The 19,797-nt window shown below is 37.4% G+C and overlaps 1 protein-coding gene and 1 long non-coding RNA gene across 9 annotated transcripts in view; one reads left to right on the top strand and one right to left on the bottom strand.

The window, feature by feature from the left end:
- Window positions 1-19,797, top strand: part of LOC129780303 (phospholipid-transporting ATPase ID) — a 145,255-nt gene that overhangs the window by 63,508 nt on the left and 61,950 nt on the right. For all 8 annotated transcript variants that reach the window (XM_055788407.1, XM_055788403.1, XM_055788405.1 and 5 more), the window contains one exon: window positions 12,704-13,709. In XM_055788407.1, the coding sequence (XP_055644382.1) occupies window positions 13,667-13,709 (43 nt within the window). In that variant the 5' untranslated portion in view covers window positions 12,704-13,666. The remainder of the gene's footprint in view (window positions 1-12,703; window positions 13,710-19,797) is intronic.
- Window positions 483-18,785, bottom strand: LOC129780306 (uncharacterized). The gene is made up of 3 exons (XR_008743883.1): window positions 18,706-18,785; window positions 18,472-18,622; window positions 483-569 (listed from the first exon to the last, which is right to left on the bottom strand). It is a non-coding gene; the product is annotated as an uncharacterized LOC129780306 (long non-coding RNA).

Genomic DNA, 19,797 nt, shown 5'->3' with positions numbered 1-19,797 from the left:
TCTTGAATGGCGTTAACGTTCCCTGTGGAACTTTTGCCGTCTCAACGTATGCATTAAATAGCGTCATTTATTATTACTTAGTTGGATTTCTTAAGCCAAATAACACGCCTTGAATGTATTCCGAGGAGCAAGCTCTAGAATACGCGTGACTATAGTGAAAGTCGAAGGAAATTTCTCTGACGAAAAATTCCTCGGCCAGAACGGGAATCGAACCCGAACTCCCGGCATGATAATGTGAGACGCTAACCACTCGGCCACGGGTGCACGGTAAATGTTATCTTTATCTTATCCATACAAAATACTTACCAATTCAAGAATAGAGCAACTGGTTAAGTGAGTAAACTTGACATAATTTTCTCATCAATTAATATACATAAATTTCTGTAATTATCTAGTGTAATTAATAATTATTCATAATTATAATTATTATTATATTAGTCATTCTTATAACAAATTGGTTAACGTAACACAACTTATACAGTATCTTGAATATTTTAAATAAGAACATAAATTAATAGGGGTATAGACCCCAAGTGGACCTTGACCGCTGTTTCAGACGATACCAAATCCTGGAAGAATAAAAAAATATAATTAAAATATTAAAAAATAATAAAATCGCATGACATCGTGGAAATGTCTCCAAAAAAAAGCTCAATATTTTGCTATATAGTGGAACTCCAAATACTCGTGTAACAATTGGACTCCGAAAAGATTGAATCCAAGTTTTTGAAGAATCTTCTCAAAATGGCAAAATACGTATTCTTCGTTTTGTTTAAAAATCATACTGAAGTTAAATGTACTCCCACGAAACTGTCGACGAGCGAGAATGATTATCAGAAAAAATACTCAATCAAACCAGTCTACGATCACGATTCGTGAACGCATTCGCATTCATTGAAAAAACTGAACACCCCTCACTTTGTAGGCGTGTGCGTGCAGAATGATGCATCGTTTTGACGTAGAACTACGTATTTCATTAAGGGTGCCAAATCAGAAAACAGGTCACGTTTTTTATGAAATAAAGTTAACGTTAATAACTATTTTTGCCGCGAACGGATTTTGGCGATTTACAAACCAAACGAATCAGAATTTCCCTAAGATTTGTTTGATATGCTATACATTACAATCCCATAGTCGGTATATGGTTTAAATTGATGAAAATTGGAAGCATTCCCATTTCCTCATACATTTGTTCTGTCCATTTGTGTGCTCTCCCGAACAGAGCTGTCAATAACGAGCAACTTATCGACGAGCAACGAAGAAGAAATCGTAAGATGTTAAGCTGTTCACGGACAAAGGAAAAGAAGAAGAACGAAGGGGAATATTTGCCTAGTGTATAAACAGTGGATCTCGCTGAGGCAAACTTCAATTCTTCGTGAGAAAATCAACTGAACAACATCGTTGCTTGTCGAGCTGTACGGCGAGTGATCGAATGCCTTTCTCAAACAAAGGGGTGAAGGAGTAATATTATGGATAAAGTAAAGTTTTCCAAGGGCCTGAACGTTAAAGATGAATGAACTGAAGAAGTTTAAAGTCTCAAGCAAGATAGGAAGGCAAACTTTCAGTATCGTTCTAGATACGAAACAATGAACATCACTTGTTCTCCCTTGTTTTGTGTCATCACATGTCTTCGTTTCGGATTGAGCTGTGGACGCGACCAAATTAATCACTCGCTGATGTCTCTGGCACTGCAATCATTGCATCAAACTGACGCCATTGCATTAAGGTTCTGAGCTACACAATAGTGTGGGGAATCATCAAGCTAGGCTATTGTCTGATCACCAAGAAAATAAATGTTCTGGAATTTTGTCAGTGATATGGTTTCGCATGACGGTAGGAAAACTCTCTCCACAACGGATGGCAGCTAAGCTAATCTAGACTGGCAATATTAACAGAAAGGGCTTCTGAACGCAAAACGGAGATAAGTGTGTTTTTTCAAGCCATCGATTTATGAATATTCGTGTGCATCTTCGCTACGCTGAAACCCCATTTGTATTTGCTCTCGTGTACATTGGCCCTGTACACAATCGCCTAATTTTTTTTATGCTATGATTGACGATTGTTTGGTTTTGCAAATTATGCAGTCGTAATGATAAATATAAATAAGGAGAGGAGATAGCGGGAGGGAAATATTTACGCTAGGGTATTGGTAATGAATCTCTGCTGAGGCAAATATTCAGCCTTTTTCCAAGCAGGTAACATTGTTTGTTTTCTGTCATCATAAAAACTTCGTTGGTGCCTTTGACATTGCATCAATGCATTGTACTGACGCTGTGGTGAAGCAGGTGTTAAGGTTGTGCACCAAAAAATTATTTGGGGAATACCAAGTTATTTAATAAGTTATATTAAGTTATTAATTTATTTGGGCTCGCGTGCCAGTCGCAAAACTGCTTTCAACGAGGATTGCATTTGCGCTTATCTTGATCATAATGAAGCAGTGCTACTCTTTTCAAGGTTGTTGAGATTAACAGATAGAGTTTGTTTCGTTTATTTAGTCACCAAGAAAATAAATGACGTTCTGGAATTTTGTATGTGATTTGGTTTCGCTTGCCAGTAGTAAAACTTTTTCCACTAAGGATGAAAGCTACGCTTACCTCGAGCATATATTGTTCTGCGAGCACAAGAATGAATCATCAAACAGTTATCGTCAAATAATTCTACAATAAAAAACATTTCAGGGCGACCAAACTGGTAGAATGGTTATTTCAAAGTTTTCGTAGCATTATAAATTAATATTCTTAGTTATAAACAAGTGACTTGAATTAAACTACAGCGTAGTTCTACGTCAACAATGCGGTCGTGTCTTGAACACAACCTCCTATATTTTTTTTGATTTCGACGTTTGTTACTAACATCGTCTGTCGTCTACAACGATAGTTTCGTTAGTATCGTCTACAACTGCATCTACATGTCGTTTGTGTGCTGAAAGCGAGTCGTGTTGCATAAGAAAAGACAGCAGACGTTTTCTCAGACACTCATTCACGTAAATTTCCTGATTTCCACATTGTCAGTCATTACGGAAAAAAGGCAATGAAATCATATGCCTTCAACAACGTACACCCCAAAGCTCCGCCCAATTGAGAAATATTGGGTCATCGTTAAGCGGTACCTGAAAAACACACAACTAGAACTATTGAAAGCAACAAACAGTTTAAAGTGCGCATGTTCAGACAGACAAAGTAATCGAGGTGGGTGTACAGATTCTGTTGACAGAAGTCAAACGAAAAGCCCGACAAATCAGATGTGGTCAACCGGAGGCCTTACTGAATATTTTTCTGTATTGTATACTTATTTATTGGCCGAGTGGTTAGCGTCATAACTAACATGCCGGGTGTTCGGGTTCGATTCCCGTTCTGGTCGGGGGAATTTTTCGTCAAAGAAATTTCCTCCGACTTGCACTGTGATCACGCGTATTCTAGAGCTTGCCACTCAGAATGCATTCAAGGCGTGTTATTTGGCATAGAAATCTCAACTAAGTACTAATAAAAATGACGCAAGTAATACTACGTTGAGACGGCGAAGTTCCTCTAGGAACGTTAGTGCCATTGAAAAAGAAGAAGAAGAAGATACTTATTCATGATAAAAAAAAATCAGAATTAAAAAAAATTACGGTGGTGTAGAAGACGGGACCGCACTATGAACGTAGGGCTACGTAATAAAATAGAAAAATAAACATCCTAGAAATTTAAGATGAGCTATTTGGTTGGTACAAATATTTGGTAGCACTGACGAGGGCTGATAAATGAATACATACACAGAGCGGCGCGAACAATTCGCAATGCAATAGAAATCTTTGAGTAAATTGTCTTATTGCCTTTCAGCCCTTGATTGCTCGCTGTATGGAGGACCCTGAAAAACTGAGTTTGTTGAATACCCAAGTAGTTTTTCAGTATCTCTTACCAACATCAAACCTCCAATGCTCCCGAGAACACAATTTTCGGAAGAAATAATCTACAAATTCAACTATACAGCACAGGGGGGTCTCCGTAGCCACATTGGTTGCGCGTTCGCTTAGTAAGCGATCGATCGTGAGTTCAAAACTCAGGACCCTCATTGACCATCTTTGTGTTGTTACAGAATAGCTTCGTTCACGCAACAATCATCAGCGATGGAGATCGATCCACGGTCGAAATAAGATCGATTCATCCATACAACTGCTCTGCTCAGCAAGACACATCGGGCTGCTGTTCTATAAATAACTCAACAATGATCAATCAACTGTCTCCGCTGTCCGGTGGTCCAACTGGATAATGGAAGAACAGACAGAATACTCTTACGCCTAAATGGCTACTGTGTGAATGTACCATATGTAATGGTATAGAAGGAATACTGGCGAACGGCAACTGTGTAATGTGCTAATTATAGATATGATAACCATGTGACATGTACACGATTAAAATTCGGCTCTGTTACAGCTGAAATGCTAATGAGCCTTAAATAAATAAATGGGATAAAAAAAAACTATACAGCACCCTTCGTAGAAGGACAACAGAAAAGTCCGAACCGATTTGGTTGTGCGGTGGCAGCGTCGACGACGTGAACCATTGCGCTTCGACACCATTTTTAATCCGCAAACAATAAACAATGGCCGAACTCACGAAAATTAAATGATCGATCGAAAAATGTCGCCAATAAATCCGAATACATTGAATGTGATCGGCTGCCGTTAGCCGTAATTTTTCCTATCTTGGTGCTTGTTCTAATCGTGCGTGAATTAAGTATATTTTCCAACGCTTATTAGTTACAAAACGCTGTACTGCTCATTGTCGTGTAGTGTGCTGGAATGCGAAATACAAGTTTGGGCCCCGTTCCATGTAGTCCACATAAATCGGATAGAGCGAGTCCAAAAGCCAAAGCCAGAAGGGAAGAATCTGCCAGTGCATGGAAGCCGTTGTACGCTGATTGACCTATCAACATAAGCAATGAGAAGAGTACTTTTTGAACGATTACTCGTGATTGATATCCTAACAGATTACATCGATTGTGCAGACTTATTAGCGAAACTTCGCTTCAACACACCTCTTCGAGTGTCGCGGTAATCAGATTTTTCATTGCATTGCAGCAAGTTCAACGAAGTGTCTTACATGTTAGATTTTGATGTGTCAAAAATGTGTTTAGACTTGGGTAGATAAATATCTGTACGATTTTTTGTCGAGAACAAATAATTCAAAATCTCTTAAAGTCATACAGATCGTAAAAGATCTGGCAAGTGTCCGTGACTAAAATTTCGAAGGTTAAACCTAACAAATTGGGAATTGTCGTGACTGATCGGGAGCACTCAAACCAGATTGTTTTAAACGAACACTTCACCTTGGAGTATCGCGTTTATTATACACAAAACATTGAGTTTACTAAAACTGCACGCAGTATTTAAAAAATACGACGAGTGTCTAAATCACAGTAGATAAACTGCGGCAAAATATGAGTCAGTAATTAAACAACCAATTGCTTCATGTGCTCATTTTTTATCGCACTCGCTCCATTAATTACCTACTTAGACAGCAATCAAAATAAAACAATGTGCTCTTATCACTCATCCTATTATCATCAAATGCTTTTGCAGGCATAATTTAAATTTTACGAAATTGCACCATATCGTTTCTTTCATTATGGTGCCCTACTAAGCCCTTCTCGTTTGTCGTCAATTATAACTGCTATTTACATTTGATAACCAATTATCACTGGCAATACGAATCCAACTAACTGGGGATATGACTGTTCATGTCAATCGGCGTGCAACATCCAGGACCGGAAGCAACGAGGAAGTAATCATCGCACTATGGTTGTTCACCCATTGGCAAATGGGTTCTGCGAAACGCCCGTGAGCGTGTGATTTCTAATTTTCCAGACTGCTTGCGTCACTGTCCGGATGTCCCTTTTGCCACGAACAGGTCATTTCCTCGAACTAGAGCCATTGAGCCAAGACGTGTGGTGTGCACGGCATAACTTGAAAAGAAAACACCAAATTGTCGTAAAATTTACGACGGAGAGTTGTGGAAAAATGTAATTGTAGAAACTCACGCCACATTGGCAATTTGAGAATGCTGAGTTCATGTGGGCATTTCGGCTGAGAATGAAATGGAAACGGTAACTTCGGATGATGGCAGGAAATTACGAAAGTTTACGATGGAACTGCTGGTGCACTGCAAGTTGGCACAGTTCTGGAGTTTTTAGTGTCATTATGTAGGTTGCGAACAAGGATGAATTAGAACGGACCTTAGTGAAAAACAAAACACTCATGTTGCTGGAACTTTTTAACGCTTTCCAATACTTGCACGACTTCAGACGTAACGTACATTATGAAGAGAATGGGGCTTATTACTTGGGGTTAAAGCCATTCAACATATCATATCATAATTTCACCACAATAATAACAGCTTGAAAAAGTAATGGAAATAAGACTGAAACAATATTATTACGTTTACCTAAACACAATTGTGGATCGCTTCCGTAAACGCATCGATCACCCGGAATGTTGCCGAGCGCAGCATAAAATATTCAAGATCGTTTCGATTGAATATTAAGAAGGCGGAGCAACGATAGTGGGAAAGTTTCAATTACGACCGACCGCTCACCACCTCACGTGTACTCCCCAGATAGGGGAGTTGCGCTACACCGCGGCATTGTCCTTGGTGGCAACAGCCAAATCAGAGAATGGGTTCGCGTTCGTTAATCGTGGGAATAGTTATGTGCGGAAGTATGTCGGGTGGTATTTGCATCGATTAAGCGTCGCGCCCCCACGTGAGGATACTTCTCGCTAGGAGTCACCGTAGTTTTGCTTCGAATTCTGAATTTCTGCCCTTGAATACAACTGCTCATTAATTGCTTCGGAGACACATTCATTATTCATTGTTCGTAATGGCATCGGCAGAATGACGTGTCTCGAAGAAATTTCGCTGCCGTATGGCCTTGGCAATGGACGTTGCTGGATGAAGAGAATGAAACGAAGGTCCAGCGCACAACACCTGCAATAAACGCGATGTTGTATTGGGAGAGTGGAATAATAAATACATGGGACGAGTAGATTAAACAAGACTAGCAACTTCTTATCAATACACAATGGTCCAGGGAACGAATTTTATTGGAAATTTACATCTAGAGCTCGACAGTTCTACTCTAGACAAAAAATGTCTTCGACAAAATTGTTGCATACGATGAGCGTTCATTTTCATGTTGTCAAAACTATTGGGACCAAAATTTTAGGTAAAATCAAGAATCTCACTTTCTTATCTCTATAGATAGAGGTAAACATAGTTCGACAATGTTGTAGCCACAATCATTTCAACCAACTTTGTAAAACAATGTATGTTTCTATCTTTCAATACAACCGAATTAGCGCTTTTGCTCTAAGTTACATTAGGGTCACCATGAAACGTTAGGGTCACCGTGAAAACGTTTTTTACTCAAATTTTTATATTTAAAATTCTAATAACCCTCAAGTTATTAAATCAACTCAACTCAAAGTCATTAAATTACTTTCAATCACGTTTTTGAATTACTGTCAAGTACAATAACAATATGATGTCACCATACGCTGTGTTTGTCCCACATGACCCTTATGACGTCTGATTATTTCCGAAGCAGAAAAAAATTAGAACAAATTCAAACCATCGATTCACCGATGATTCCTAAATTTTCACTGAAAGTCGTGGTTAACACCCTCATCTTAGGGCAATGGAAGGCTGAAATGACGTTTAGGTACAAATGAAGATTGAAAGTTTAATTATTCTTTCAATAGAACAGTAATTAAAATTAAATTACTTTATTAAAAAATAACTAACATTGTCTTTTTTTGTGATCGATTATAAGCGATATATGCAGGATCGACTGTATATATCGATGTTCAAGTGTCACTGCCTGAGCATTCGTATAGAAAATCGAATATCGTATTTTGGACATGAAAAAGCTATCCGCGCGATGGGTGCCGCGTTTGCTGAACCGTCGACCAAAAACAGCGGCGCGTTGATGATTCAACAGCCGGTTTGGCGTTGTTGCACCGTAATCGACGTTTTGTGACAATGGATGAAAGGTGGGTCCATTACGACACTCCTAAGTCCAATAGGCAGTCTGCAGAGTGGCACTGAGTCATATTTCGAAAACTTAGACGTTTCATACTGCAGAAAGGGAATCGAAATGTTGGAAACTCGCTATACCTTGAATGAAACTATGTTGAGAAATAAATACAGCTTCGCCCAAAAAACTATTGTTTTCATTAAAAATCTCGGGATTTATAATATGTTGAGTCTGTGGTTTACGCAGATGATTGACACCTTGGCAGACCACATTCACCACTGATATACGGTTTCCATTGCTGCGAAAAGTTATCGAAAATTGTACTTTCTCCGAGCCAGCCATGGTAGCTATATGCCAGAAATCGTATTCAAATAAAAATGCAAATAATCATCATCCAATTGATGCCAAATTAATAGCAACCAACTCCATTTATATGTGTTTCATTTCAATTTAAAGTGTTGTGCCTCCAAAATACCCACTTTACATAGTTGATAGAAATATTGAATATGTCACGAGGCTTCCCACGAACTGAGTATGGTAGTAATCAAGGGTATAGGTCATAGAAACACATGTCCCCGACGGATTTTCTTTCACTAAGTTCAAGGCCATTGAATAAACCTAATCATTTATAAAACCGGTAGTTACTGGGACAAGTTGCAAGTGCAAACAGAATTGAACTGTTCAATAATTCAGGGCATTATTCCCCCTGGGTATCGCCAGCGATGTCTTTGAACCGGATGATGCTGCTGCTGCTACCGTTGACAACCAGCTGTTTGCTCCCACACCAGCAGAAACGACAACCGGTGACAGTCTCCTCCGGAAGCACTAGTTGCCGATTAAAAAGCTCACTTTCCAAGAATAGACAGTGAGGGTTGTGAGAGTTTGAAACCTTCACGGCATAAATGAGTTTAAGCAAAATACACACAAGATCACATTTTGATTTGTGATAACTATTTTGGAATTATTGAAAATTGAATCGGTTTATTCATTATGAAAGAGATCTTAAATCGTAGACTGAATCATCAGGAAAAAACATAATCTGTAAGATTTTTGTTACCATTTCGATCGGTTACAAAGTTTGACAACGTCGCTTTTAGTCTGAATCTGGAATCTGAATCTGGAATCTGAATCTGGAATCTGAATCTGGAATCTGAATCTGGAATCTGAATCTGGAATCTGAATCTGGAATCTGAATCTGAAATCTGAATCTGGAATCTGAATCTGGAACCTGAATCTGGAATCTGAATCTGGAATCTGAATCTGGAATCTGAATCTGGAATCTGAATCTGGAATCTGAATCTGGAATCTGAATCTGGAATCTGAATCTGGAATCTGAATCTGGAATCTGAATCTGGAATCTGAATCTGGAATCTGAATCTGGAATCTGAATCTGGAATCTGAATCTGGAATCTGAATCTGGAATCTGAATCTGGAATCTGAATCTGGAATCTGAATCTAGAATCTGAATCTGGAATCTGAATCTGGAATCTGGAATCTGGAATCTGGAATCTGAATCTGGAATCTGAATCTGGAATCTGAATCTGGAATCTGAATCTGTAGTCTGAATCTAGAATCTGAACCTGGAATCCGAATCTGGAATCTGAATCATGAACATGAATCTCTGGAAGCTAAATATGGAATCTGAATCTAGAAACCGAATCTGGAATCTAAATCTAGAATCTAATTCTAGAATTGAATCTGGAATCTGAATATGGTAAGGAGTGTATTGAAAAGTAGTCTTAAACTTTCAAACACCAAAATCAAACTAAAAACGTTCAGAAAGCGTTTACAAAAGTGAATTTTATTAAAAAAATATTAAGTTTACATAGCAATGAAATAAAAAAAACAAGCTTATTGTTGATTTCTAAACAATGATCGAACCTTAGATTTAACTCCACTCATCAAATTCTGCACAGTAGTCTTTTTACACTTTCTGGGCGCTGCAGTCCAATTTCTTCTTGAACTCTGACATATTTTTAGACATTGTACCTTCCTTCTTGAACTTGGCGTTGACAATTTCCCAGTAACGTTCAATTGGCCGCAGCTGGGGACAGTTAGGTGGGTTGAGGTCTTCTTCGACGAACATGATTGAAAATATTGTATATGGTACTAAATAAGAAATTTAGACTTTTTTTTTGAGCCCCTATGAGGTTCAACATAGGATCTATGGTAAAAAACGAACTTTTCAATGTTTATCATGCCATTATCGATAGCTTCGAGGTAAAAATTAAAAAAAAAACTAAAAGTGCATTTTTTTTACTGAAAGTGCATCTTACTATGTAGTGCACCCGTGGCCAAGTGGTTAGCGTCTCACATAATCATGCCGGATGTTCGGGTTCGATTCGAATTGTTCATCAATGAAATTTTCTCCGACTTGCACTGTGGTCACGCGTATTCTAGAGCTTGCCCCTCAGACTACATTTGAGGCGTGTTATTCGTCTTAAGAAATCTCAACTAAGTATTAATAAATGACGCTAGTTAATGCATACGTTGTGACGGCAAAAGTTCCACAGGGACGTTAAAGCCATTCAAGAAGAAGAAGCATCTTACTATAGTATACCGAGAAATATTTAAAAAAAAAGTTTCATCAAAAATTTAAGTACTCAAAAAATCTTGAAATGTTGAAAAAAAGTTTGGAAGATTTAGAGATCCACTACTACTCTAACTCGTATTTAAATGTATTTTTACGTCTTTTCTATACACACGTTTAATACGTTTTTAGCCATAGCCCTTTTAGTGAATCATATACGAATTTAGAAAAATTATCTAATTTTCTATCTTGCCATAATACTTTTCATAGCGCTGGTGGTAAGATTTGGGGCTCTTTTTACTAATACACAAATACAATACAATAATAGATTTTGGGAAAATTAAAAAAAAATGCTAGAAAATCAGAAAAAATGGTAATAAAAAATATATTGAAAATTTATTAGATATTTTCGTACCGCGCAGTAATCTAAATTTTCTGAAAAACCACCAATATCAACACATATAATAAATACACAAGCAAATAAATATACAAATTTAAATATAAACTAAACCTGTGCTGGGTCACAAAATTCTAAAAAAAATGAAAATTTTGAAATATGATTTTTTGTACCGCGCAACACTGTTGAAATTCGGAAAAACACACATATCTAGAAAAGACGTAGAAAAACATTTAAATACGAATTAGAGTAGCAGTAATTCTCTAAATCTTCCAAAAAAATCAATATTCGAGGATTTTTTTTGTACTTGAATTTTTGAAGAATTTTTTTTTATAATATTTCTTGATATACCATAGTAAGATGCACCTTCAGTTTTTTTTCAAATTTTTATCTCGAAGCTATCGAGAATGGCATGAAAAACATCGAAAAGTACGTTTTTTACCATAAATTCTATGTTGAACCAAAAAAAAATCGTCAAATGTCAAAATTCCTTATTTAGATCCCTATACAATATTTGCCATAGAGCGGGTTACCATGTCTCTGTTCAATCCGCTTAATCATCCCAACACTGGTTTTGAACTTCTTGATCTGTTCTTCTGAATATAATTTACATCTTTTCGGTCCAATTCGGGATTACTTGGTCCGGGTTTTCGTCTACTTCTGTTAAGATCCTCGAAAGAGCACTCATTACCGAACTTTGCGACGATTCGTTTAACACTTTCTGGACAAACTTTGACTTTTATTGCTATTTTGTGGTATGTAACACCCTTTTCGGTGCACCAATTGCGCCAAATCAATCCGCGACATTTCGAAAACAACGAAATGACCGCGACTAAACGACTTGCATTTCGATTTTTGACATGTAAACAAAGCGTGCTCTGATTACACGACAAAAAAAGTTCCCCCGTTTGTGTGTTATAACGTGTTGAATGTTTAAGACTATTTTTCGATACACTCCTTAATCCCTAGTTTATAAAGTTGGCTTCCCCAATCGGAATTTGAAATCACTCGGCCTCCGAAGTCAGCCTACTTATTATGAACATTATAATCCAATTGGTCACTGAAATAATGACACTAATACTTCAACAGCCATCGGTTTCAATTGATTCAATTTTTTTGTAAAACTTTAGAAAAATTTTCAGAGAATTCATCATAATGTTGAAAGAAAAATACAAAAGCTGGCGAGTTATCGTAATACAGGTCATGTGGGGCGTTGTCATGTTGCATCAGTAGACTTAAACATTCTTCTTCTTCTTCTTCAATGGCACTAACGTTCCTAGAGGAACTTCGCCGTCTCATTTGCGTCATTGCGTCATTTTTATTTGTACTTAGTTGAGATTTCTATGCCAAATAACACGCCTTGAATGCATTCTGAGTGGCAAGCTCTAGAATACGCGTGATCACAGTGCAAGTCGGAGGAAATTTCTTTGACGAAAAATTCCCCCGACCAGAACGGGAATCGAACCCGAACACCCGGCATGTTAGTTATGACGCTAACCACTCGGCCAAGGGAGCACAGACTTAAACATGGTATACCGATAAATTTAATCGTTCTTGTCCAACGTTAGTAATTTTCTTTGCCATACAAACCAGAAGGTATTACTTTCACGCCCCTCTGCTTCGAGAATGACCCGTCTGATAACATGTGTTTCAATTGAACTTTTTTCCCTCGCTCATCACTTCCTCAGACTTTTTATACACTCTATTCCTTTCTCTTTCACTCTATCACTCAAATCATATCTTTCCGATTTTTGTATTTGCAGGATTCGCATTCGTCCACTGGCACTCCTAATGGAAGGGCGTTTGGTGCCACGGTTCGTTCCACCATTCGAGCACTGGCTGTGGGTACCACCAATCAAATCGAGGCCACCGTGCCTCATCACTGATCAGGGTGACCGCCACCAACGGTTGTGTCCCAGGGAAAACCCGGAAGTCGACCATTTAGTTCCGTTCCAGTGCACTCGATAAAAGTGAGCTGTCGACACTTTTTTTTTCTTGTCCCCCAGTGTGCGATCAAGATTGAGTGAACTTGAAATAGCCTAAAACTTCGCCGGAAAACCGTACCTTTCGCAATCTCTAGTGCCACATAGAAAATAGAAGCGAGTGCGGGAAAAATGAAGAGGAAAAAATACGCTCGTTGCCAAAGTGTGTTGTGTTCCGCAGCCATGTGTACCTAGTGAGTAAGATTATGCTGCCACCGTTTTAATTAGGATGAAAATAAAGAGAATGTCTGAAGTGGAAAAACAGCAGTTTTGATATATGAAAAAATATTAGTTACTTTTGTTGTGGTTTATCATTTCGGTGAAGAGTGATGTGAAATAAAGTGAATCAATATCAAAATTACACAAAAAAAGAACCTGTTCGTCCCTCAAGTGTCTTTACAAGTGTCCTTCACTTTACGAATAAGTTTATATTTACCAGGCAAAAAATTATGTAGTTAGTGTTTTAGTAAATACATAACAGTAGCGAGAAAACCGGGGCCAAATTTCACCGCAAATTAGCAAACAAGCCACAACAGAATCGAAACAGAAAAACAAACAGTGATTCTAGATTAAGTAACTGAGAAGATAAACATCACTGAAGATAATTACACTCGAGGAACGTCGATTGCCGTGATCATTCTCATTAGTACCCAGCGATATAACAAAATAAAACGGATAGTAGAAGTAGCCGTCTTCACGGAGACGTGGCGAGGAAAAACACCGAGTTACACGTCCCTCGGCTCCATGGCCACCATGGGCAAGAACAACAAGACAACTGATAAACAACGTAAGTCTATAAATTGGAACTAAAATTCTTGTTGTGCAGAATGAATGTGATTTTGAAATCAACACTACTCGGTAGATTTTTTTTTTCTATTTACTACAGTGTTTGATTGACGGGTGCTTTTCCGTAAGCACAGCTGTCGACAGATCTGCTTAATTGAATCGCTTACAATTCTTGTAAACTACTAACTGCTTTCCGCTTGTTTGCTCACGCTGTCACTAGGAATCACAGCAGCGCGTAAATTATAAATCTTGCACTCGCTGGAATCCAACAACACTGCACTTTTCACAGGTTCACGATAATTCGTACCTTTGTCAATATTTAATAAGCGAAAATCAAAACACATTCCACAACCAGCATAGCTAATTCTCCACCGTCACTACCTCACCTAGGAAGAGTATCTCAAATCGAGTATGGATTTCCTTTGTTTTTTTTCCGACGGATGACGTCAACCAATCTAATGTTTTTTTTCCAATCTAACCAAGAGCGTGAATTAGTGTCCGTATCCGACCGCTTTCATCATCATTACGATCGTATCCACCTATTAGCAACAGTTTATGTGAGAATAACACATTCATTTCACAACAACACATCGACGCTAACTGGAATGCTCTTCTTACAGAACATCAATAGCATAGGTCAAATCAACAGAAAGAAGAAATCAATTTTAAGAAATAAATTTGACTCACTATGGACAATGAAAAAAACACAAAAAAATATAAGGGAAGTACTCAAAAAACCACAAGAAGAGAGCTAGATAGTCTCACAAATACAAAATGGGATATTATAACATCCGTTCATCAAAACGCACGATTTACACAGTTTTTCAAAATCATAATCCGATTTTTTGTTGGATGCTTCGACGGCAGACGTAAATACGGGATTTCAAGAAAACAACAGAAATTACTAAAAAACGATTACGTCCTCAGAACCCTCAGTTTCCTCGGGTGATGAAATCTCTTGATACACAAATTGAATGCGCGTTGTCAAAAAAAAACATAATACAAAAATATACAATCCACAATACAAATACGACACAACATCAAGCCGCCGCCGGAATATTCAATGCAATTCAATTCAATTCAATTCATTTTATATTTCTCGATTTAGCGATACAAAGTGTTTAAAGTACATTGGTTGAAATATGGAATACCTTTCAACAACTTAATAATTCTAATAGTACTGAGTTGGACTTTTGGATTAGCTGTTTATCATTTTAAGGAAAATTTACAAAAAACCTTCGATTATTGCGAAAAGGCCGCCGAAATATGTCGAAAAAAAGTCTTGTCATCTTGGAGACCTCAAAGTCCACAATGACGTCTCATAAACATCGTTGGCGTCATTGATGAAGGTCGTCGTGATGAATTCGTTTCGTTGAACTAAGATCAAACGCATCATGGCGTGAAGCGATTTCGCGGGGCGTACGTTATTTCGTTACAGAACATCTGTTCGAAAAGTTATCCTTTGGCGTGGTGGAGGCGATTTGGCGTAGTGGTAACATCCATACCTCTCACGCAAAGATCACGAGTTCAATTCTCACTCCCGACATTCTTCCAAAAATGGAAGTAAAAGTGACGAACCAGCCGATATGTGTTGAAAGTCACTGTAATAGGATATGTGTTGAAAGTCACTGTAATAGAGAAAAAATCGATGGATTGTATCCGCGAAACGACCGCTTAGGACGTAGGACAACGCAATCTTTTTTTTAATTTGTTGGTTTATCATTTCGGATATTATTTGCGAATAAGTCGAAATTTCATAAATAACTCTTTAGTAAAAAGTTCCGAGGACCCTGAAAAGGTTTAATGGCTTGCGTGGTTTTGTAGAATCATTTCGAGAAGCAACGATTTTTTCTTGCTTTTGCGAGAACAATACACTAATTGGTCATATCTCGCAATTTGTTTCTTTATATCAATGCATATAAATGTACAGGAAATGAACACGTTATAAGTTTCGCGCAACGAAAACTTACAACACACACAAAGCCAAGCACTAGAAGTGACCTATAATTATTTGCATTCTTCTCTTTTTTCGCCTGCATTGCCGTGGCTCGGATGATTCTGTTAATTGCAATGCCAGATGCACTTTAAGTGAAATATTCGCTAGCGTTCACAGCTCGACGGGAAACATAAAACACAAAACGAGCAGAATAAGCGACCTTTGTTATTCCGGGCACAGAAAGATTCTGAGAATTTTCCTCAGAGGAGATGCAATACTTATACGCTAGCGACAGCTTACTTACTATGCAAGTGTGGAGTTTACTTCGCAAATATTCTCTTTTCGCTATCCCCCTTCGTTGTTCCTATCTTAGTGGCTGCATATGTTGCCCGTTATTGAAAGCTCTGTTCGGGAAAGCACACAAATGGACAGAACGAATGTATGGGGAAATGGGAATGCTTCCAATTTCCATCAATTTAAACCATATACAGACTATGGGATTGTAATGTATAGCATATCTAACAAATCTTAGAAAATTTCCGACTCGATTGGTATGCAAATCGTTAAAATCCGTTTGCAAAAATAGTTATCAACGTTAAGTTTATTTCATAAAAACGATTTTCTGATTTGACACCCTTAATATAAGACGTAGTCCTACGTCAAAAAATATTCTTTAGCGTTATTTAATGATACATACTGTTGCATGTCAGAGAAATAACTATGCACATGATTGTTAGCTTTGCATCTAATATCATAGATATAGTTTTCAACGTAGGACTACATTTAACAAAAAAGTGTAGTTTTTTGTTTTTTTTTCTTAGGGTGGTCCGGAAAATCAATTTTTTCACTATTTCTCAAAAAGAACTTTTTTCAAAAATTCATGACTTTAGATATGTCGGTCATCTGAATCGGTTCAGCGGTTCGGAAGTTGTGAATTTTTGAAAAAAGTTATTTTTGGTAAAAAGTGGAAAAAAAAATGATTTTTCGGACCACCCTAAAACGGAAATGGTGACCCTAACAAAAAAAAAAAAGAAATACGGATCTAATTGTTTGCGGTAAAGAAAACATCTACCACTTTGCACCCTTGCTCTATTTATTTTGTCTGCGCATCATTTGAGAACAGATCGTCCGATTTGTGCAGTCTTTATATTGTTGCGTTCGTCTCCACTCAACGAATGTTTTGTAGGATGTGAGAAATTGGAAAAATTTAAAGGAAATTGGGAAAATTTATAAAAACACCATTTCTGATATGCTCAACGCATGTGCAGGGAAGCGAAATTGGCAATGAATTTTCAGATGGAATGAATACACATCTGAAATAAAGCTGTGAATGAAAATTAACTTTTCCGTATTAAATATGCTTACTATGTGATAGCAACAATTTTTTTGGGAATGTTGAAAAAATTGCGAACCGAAATTAAGGGGCTCAAAATGAAAGGGATGTATGTGACATCATCGATTTCTCTACATCGACTCTCTCTCTTTTTTGGTCATAACATAGCTGCAAACACATTCTCAACTGTATTTGACAATGTGGAAGATAGGTCAGAGCCTCATGTATCGGATTCTACCGCAAACTCAAATTGGAACGATTTTGCAGTTGAGTTATTACCTAAAGAGAAAGTTGATGAAGAGAAATCGATCAAAAAACTTACACCCCTTTCGTTCTGATTGTGTCTGATATTATATTATAATTACAATTTTTCTTATACTTCTAGAGTCACTCAATTTATTAAAAAATTGTCAAGTACAGGTCAGAATTACGTGTTCAATATATAAATACAAATAACACCAAGTAATTATTTTCATTCAAGTTAAATTAAAAATGTCAAGCATTATCTAAATTAAAATCCCACATTCCGATAAATTCATTGACACGAACTGTTTATGCTCTCCCAGACATGCCGTTAGAAACGAACACGTAACTTAGCGGCGAGGCACAATTTACCGGACTAGAGCATATAAAAATAAAATGTCATTTGCCAGTTCTATTTGAGAGGGTTGGGTCTGTATATTTGGGGTTGTGACATTCTTTTTTAAACAAACAATTCACTAATTGTATAATGTCAAGCATTATCTAAACTCGCTAAGTTTCATGTTTCGATTGGTCCATTTGTGCTCCTTACTGCGAAAACAATCGTAGCTATCCATCGTGTGTGCTATCCATGAATAAAATAACAAAACGAAACACTATATGAAGATTGTGTTCGCTCTAATCTACCTCAGTGTTATTTAGCTACCGTGTTTAAGGAGCCTGCAAATTTTTTGGTTCATAATGCATTCTCAGAATACAGCGAAAACAGTCGTAGCAATTCATCGTACATATCATTCTATCCAAGGGAAATAAGAACACGAAACCACCATATTGAGTTCGCTCTAGTCAATCTCAGTTTCTATTTTGCTTCCGTGTTGAAAGGACGTGTAAAATATTTTGGTTCAGAATGCATTCACAGAATATGCACAAAGCAAGCATAATGTAGAGCTGGCACTGACGCGCAGAAGCGAAACAGGAGAGAATAATTATAAAGTGCATCTACGGAAAACATTCATTCTTCAGCCAGCGTGCGGATGTTTTTTTTCGACGCGCAACCACTTCGTAGAGAGAGTTGTGAAAGAAAAATATCAACCGCGTTGCAGCTCTGATCTTTTATATTTACTGTTGTTCTCAAATCCAAGGTTGATATTCGATGAAAAGATATCTCGCTTCGGTTTTCATACCTTATTTGCATATGATTGAATCACACGTAAACATTTTTTGATGTTATATTATGATGTTGATGGTTAGAAGACAACACAGCGGAACAAATTCTTAACCGCAGTAACATACCTTGTTCACATCGTACTTGAAACGTGCTGCACTTTGACGCCACTTTCATCCCGGAATAAATAGTGGAATTCATGAAAATTGAATATTTCAGAACAAATTTTTGCGTTCATTTCGATTGCTTCCTGTAACTACTTTCTATTCCTTCCTATTTCTGAAAATGATATATTGAAAAACCAGGATTAAAATATAAATCACGGGGAATTCTGTCAAACATATACAGAAAATTTACAATACCCCCTTCAGGATCAATACACTTGTCCCAATGAATAATCCAGTCATCGAAACACTTTTTATAGATATATTCAGGAATTGTCTTCAGTTCACGCAGCGAATCCGTTTCTATGTCTTCAATGCTGTCAAAACGGGTAAGCGGTAATTTTAGTTTCGAAAATAGGAAAAAGGTTTATTTTAAAAACTCATGTCGCGTCGTCAGTAATTATTGGTTGGATGGGATCAGAATTTGACCGTTCAAACATGTCTTCAGCCACTTGATTGCGATGAAATTTTTGAAGAAAATTGAGCTCTTTTGGCACTAGATGTGCTGCAACTTTTCTCATGCCCAAAACATCAACCAAAATATGATGAATGGTCTCGTGAGAGATATTTAATTCACGGGCTAGAACTTTCAGACTGAAATGACGATTTCTGAGCACCATTCCTTTTATTTTGTTGATGTTTTCATCAGTTGAAACGGTGTAGGGTCCTTCTTGACGTGGCAAATCGTTCATCCTTTCTCGACCGTCTTTGAATATGTAACCCTTTCATATATCCGTGTTTTCACCCATTAAGTCACCAAATGCATTTTGCAATATTTTCAACGTTTTGGCACAAGTTTTTTTTTTGTAACACTAAATGTTACACAATATCTTTGACTAATATCAAAATCGCAGAGCAAAAAAAAGTTAACTTGTTCTTAATGAAGCTGTAAACAAACTAAATGACAGATCGCGCTCAAAATTGACACTGAGAACACTGACCGTATTAGCAACTTGAAAAAAAAAAGGTCAGCAGGAAGATTTAAATTAAAAATTCAATAGTAAATTACAGTTAAAATTCAATTAGTTCAAGGAAACGGTCCTCTATTTAATAAATGTGATAGCGATACGAAACAATCAAGGAAGTTCCAACAAAAAAAAATCAATTCTACGAGAAAGCTTCGCACAAATAATGAATGAATGCTGCACCGCCCGTTCACTGGGGAGACGTTTGGTTGTTTACGGTTCACGGCACATGCTGCAAACTGCACAGCGTTGGCAATGAATGATTACTACCATCCCTCAGTGTATACATCCACAGCTCCAAAAAGTAAATGAGAAAATGTTCCAA

The sequence above is a fragment of the Toxorhynchites rutilus genome, chromosome 3 (genome assembly GCF_029784135.1).
Source record: "Toxorhynchites rutilus septentrionalis strain SRP chromosome 3, ASM2978413v1, whole genome shotgun sequence".
Classification (NCBI taxonomy): domain Eukaryota; kingdom Metazoa; phylum Arthropoda; class Insecta; order Diptera; family Culicidae; genus Toxorhynchites; species Toxorhynchites rutilus.
This window is presented reverse-complemented; position numbering and strand designations above follow the sequence as displayed.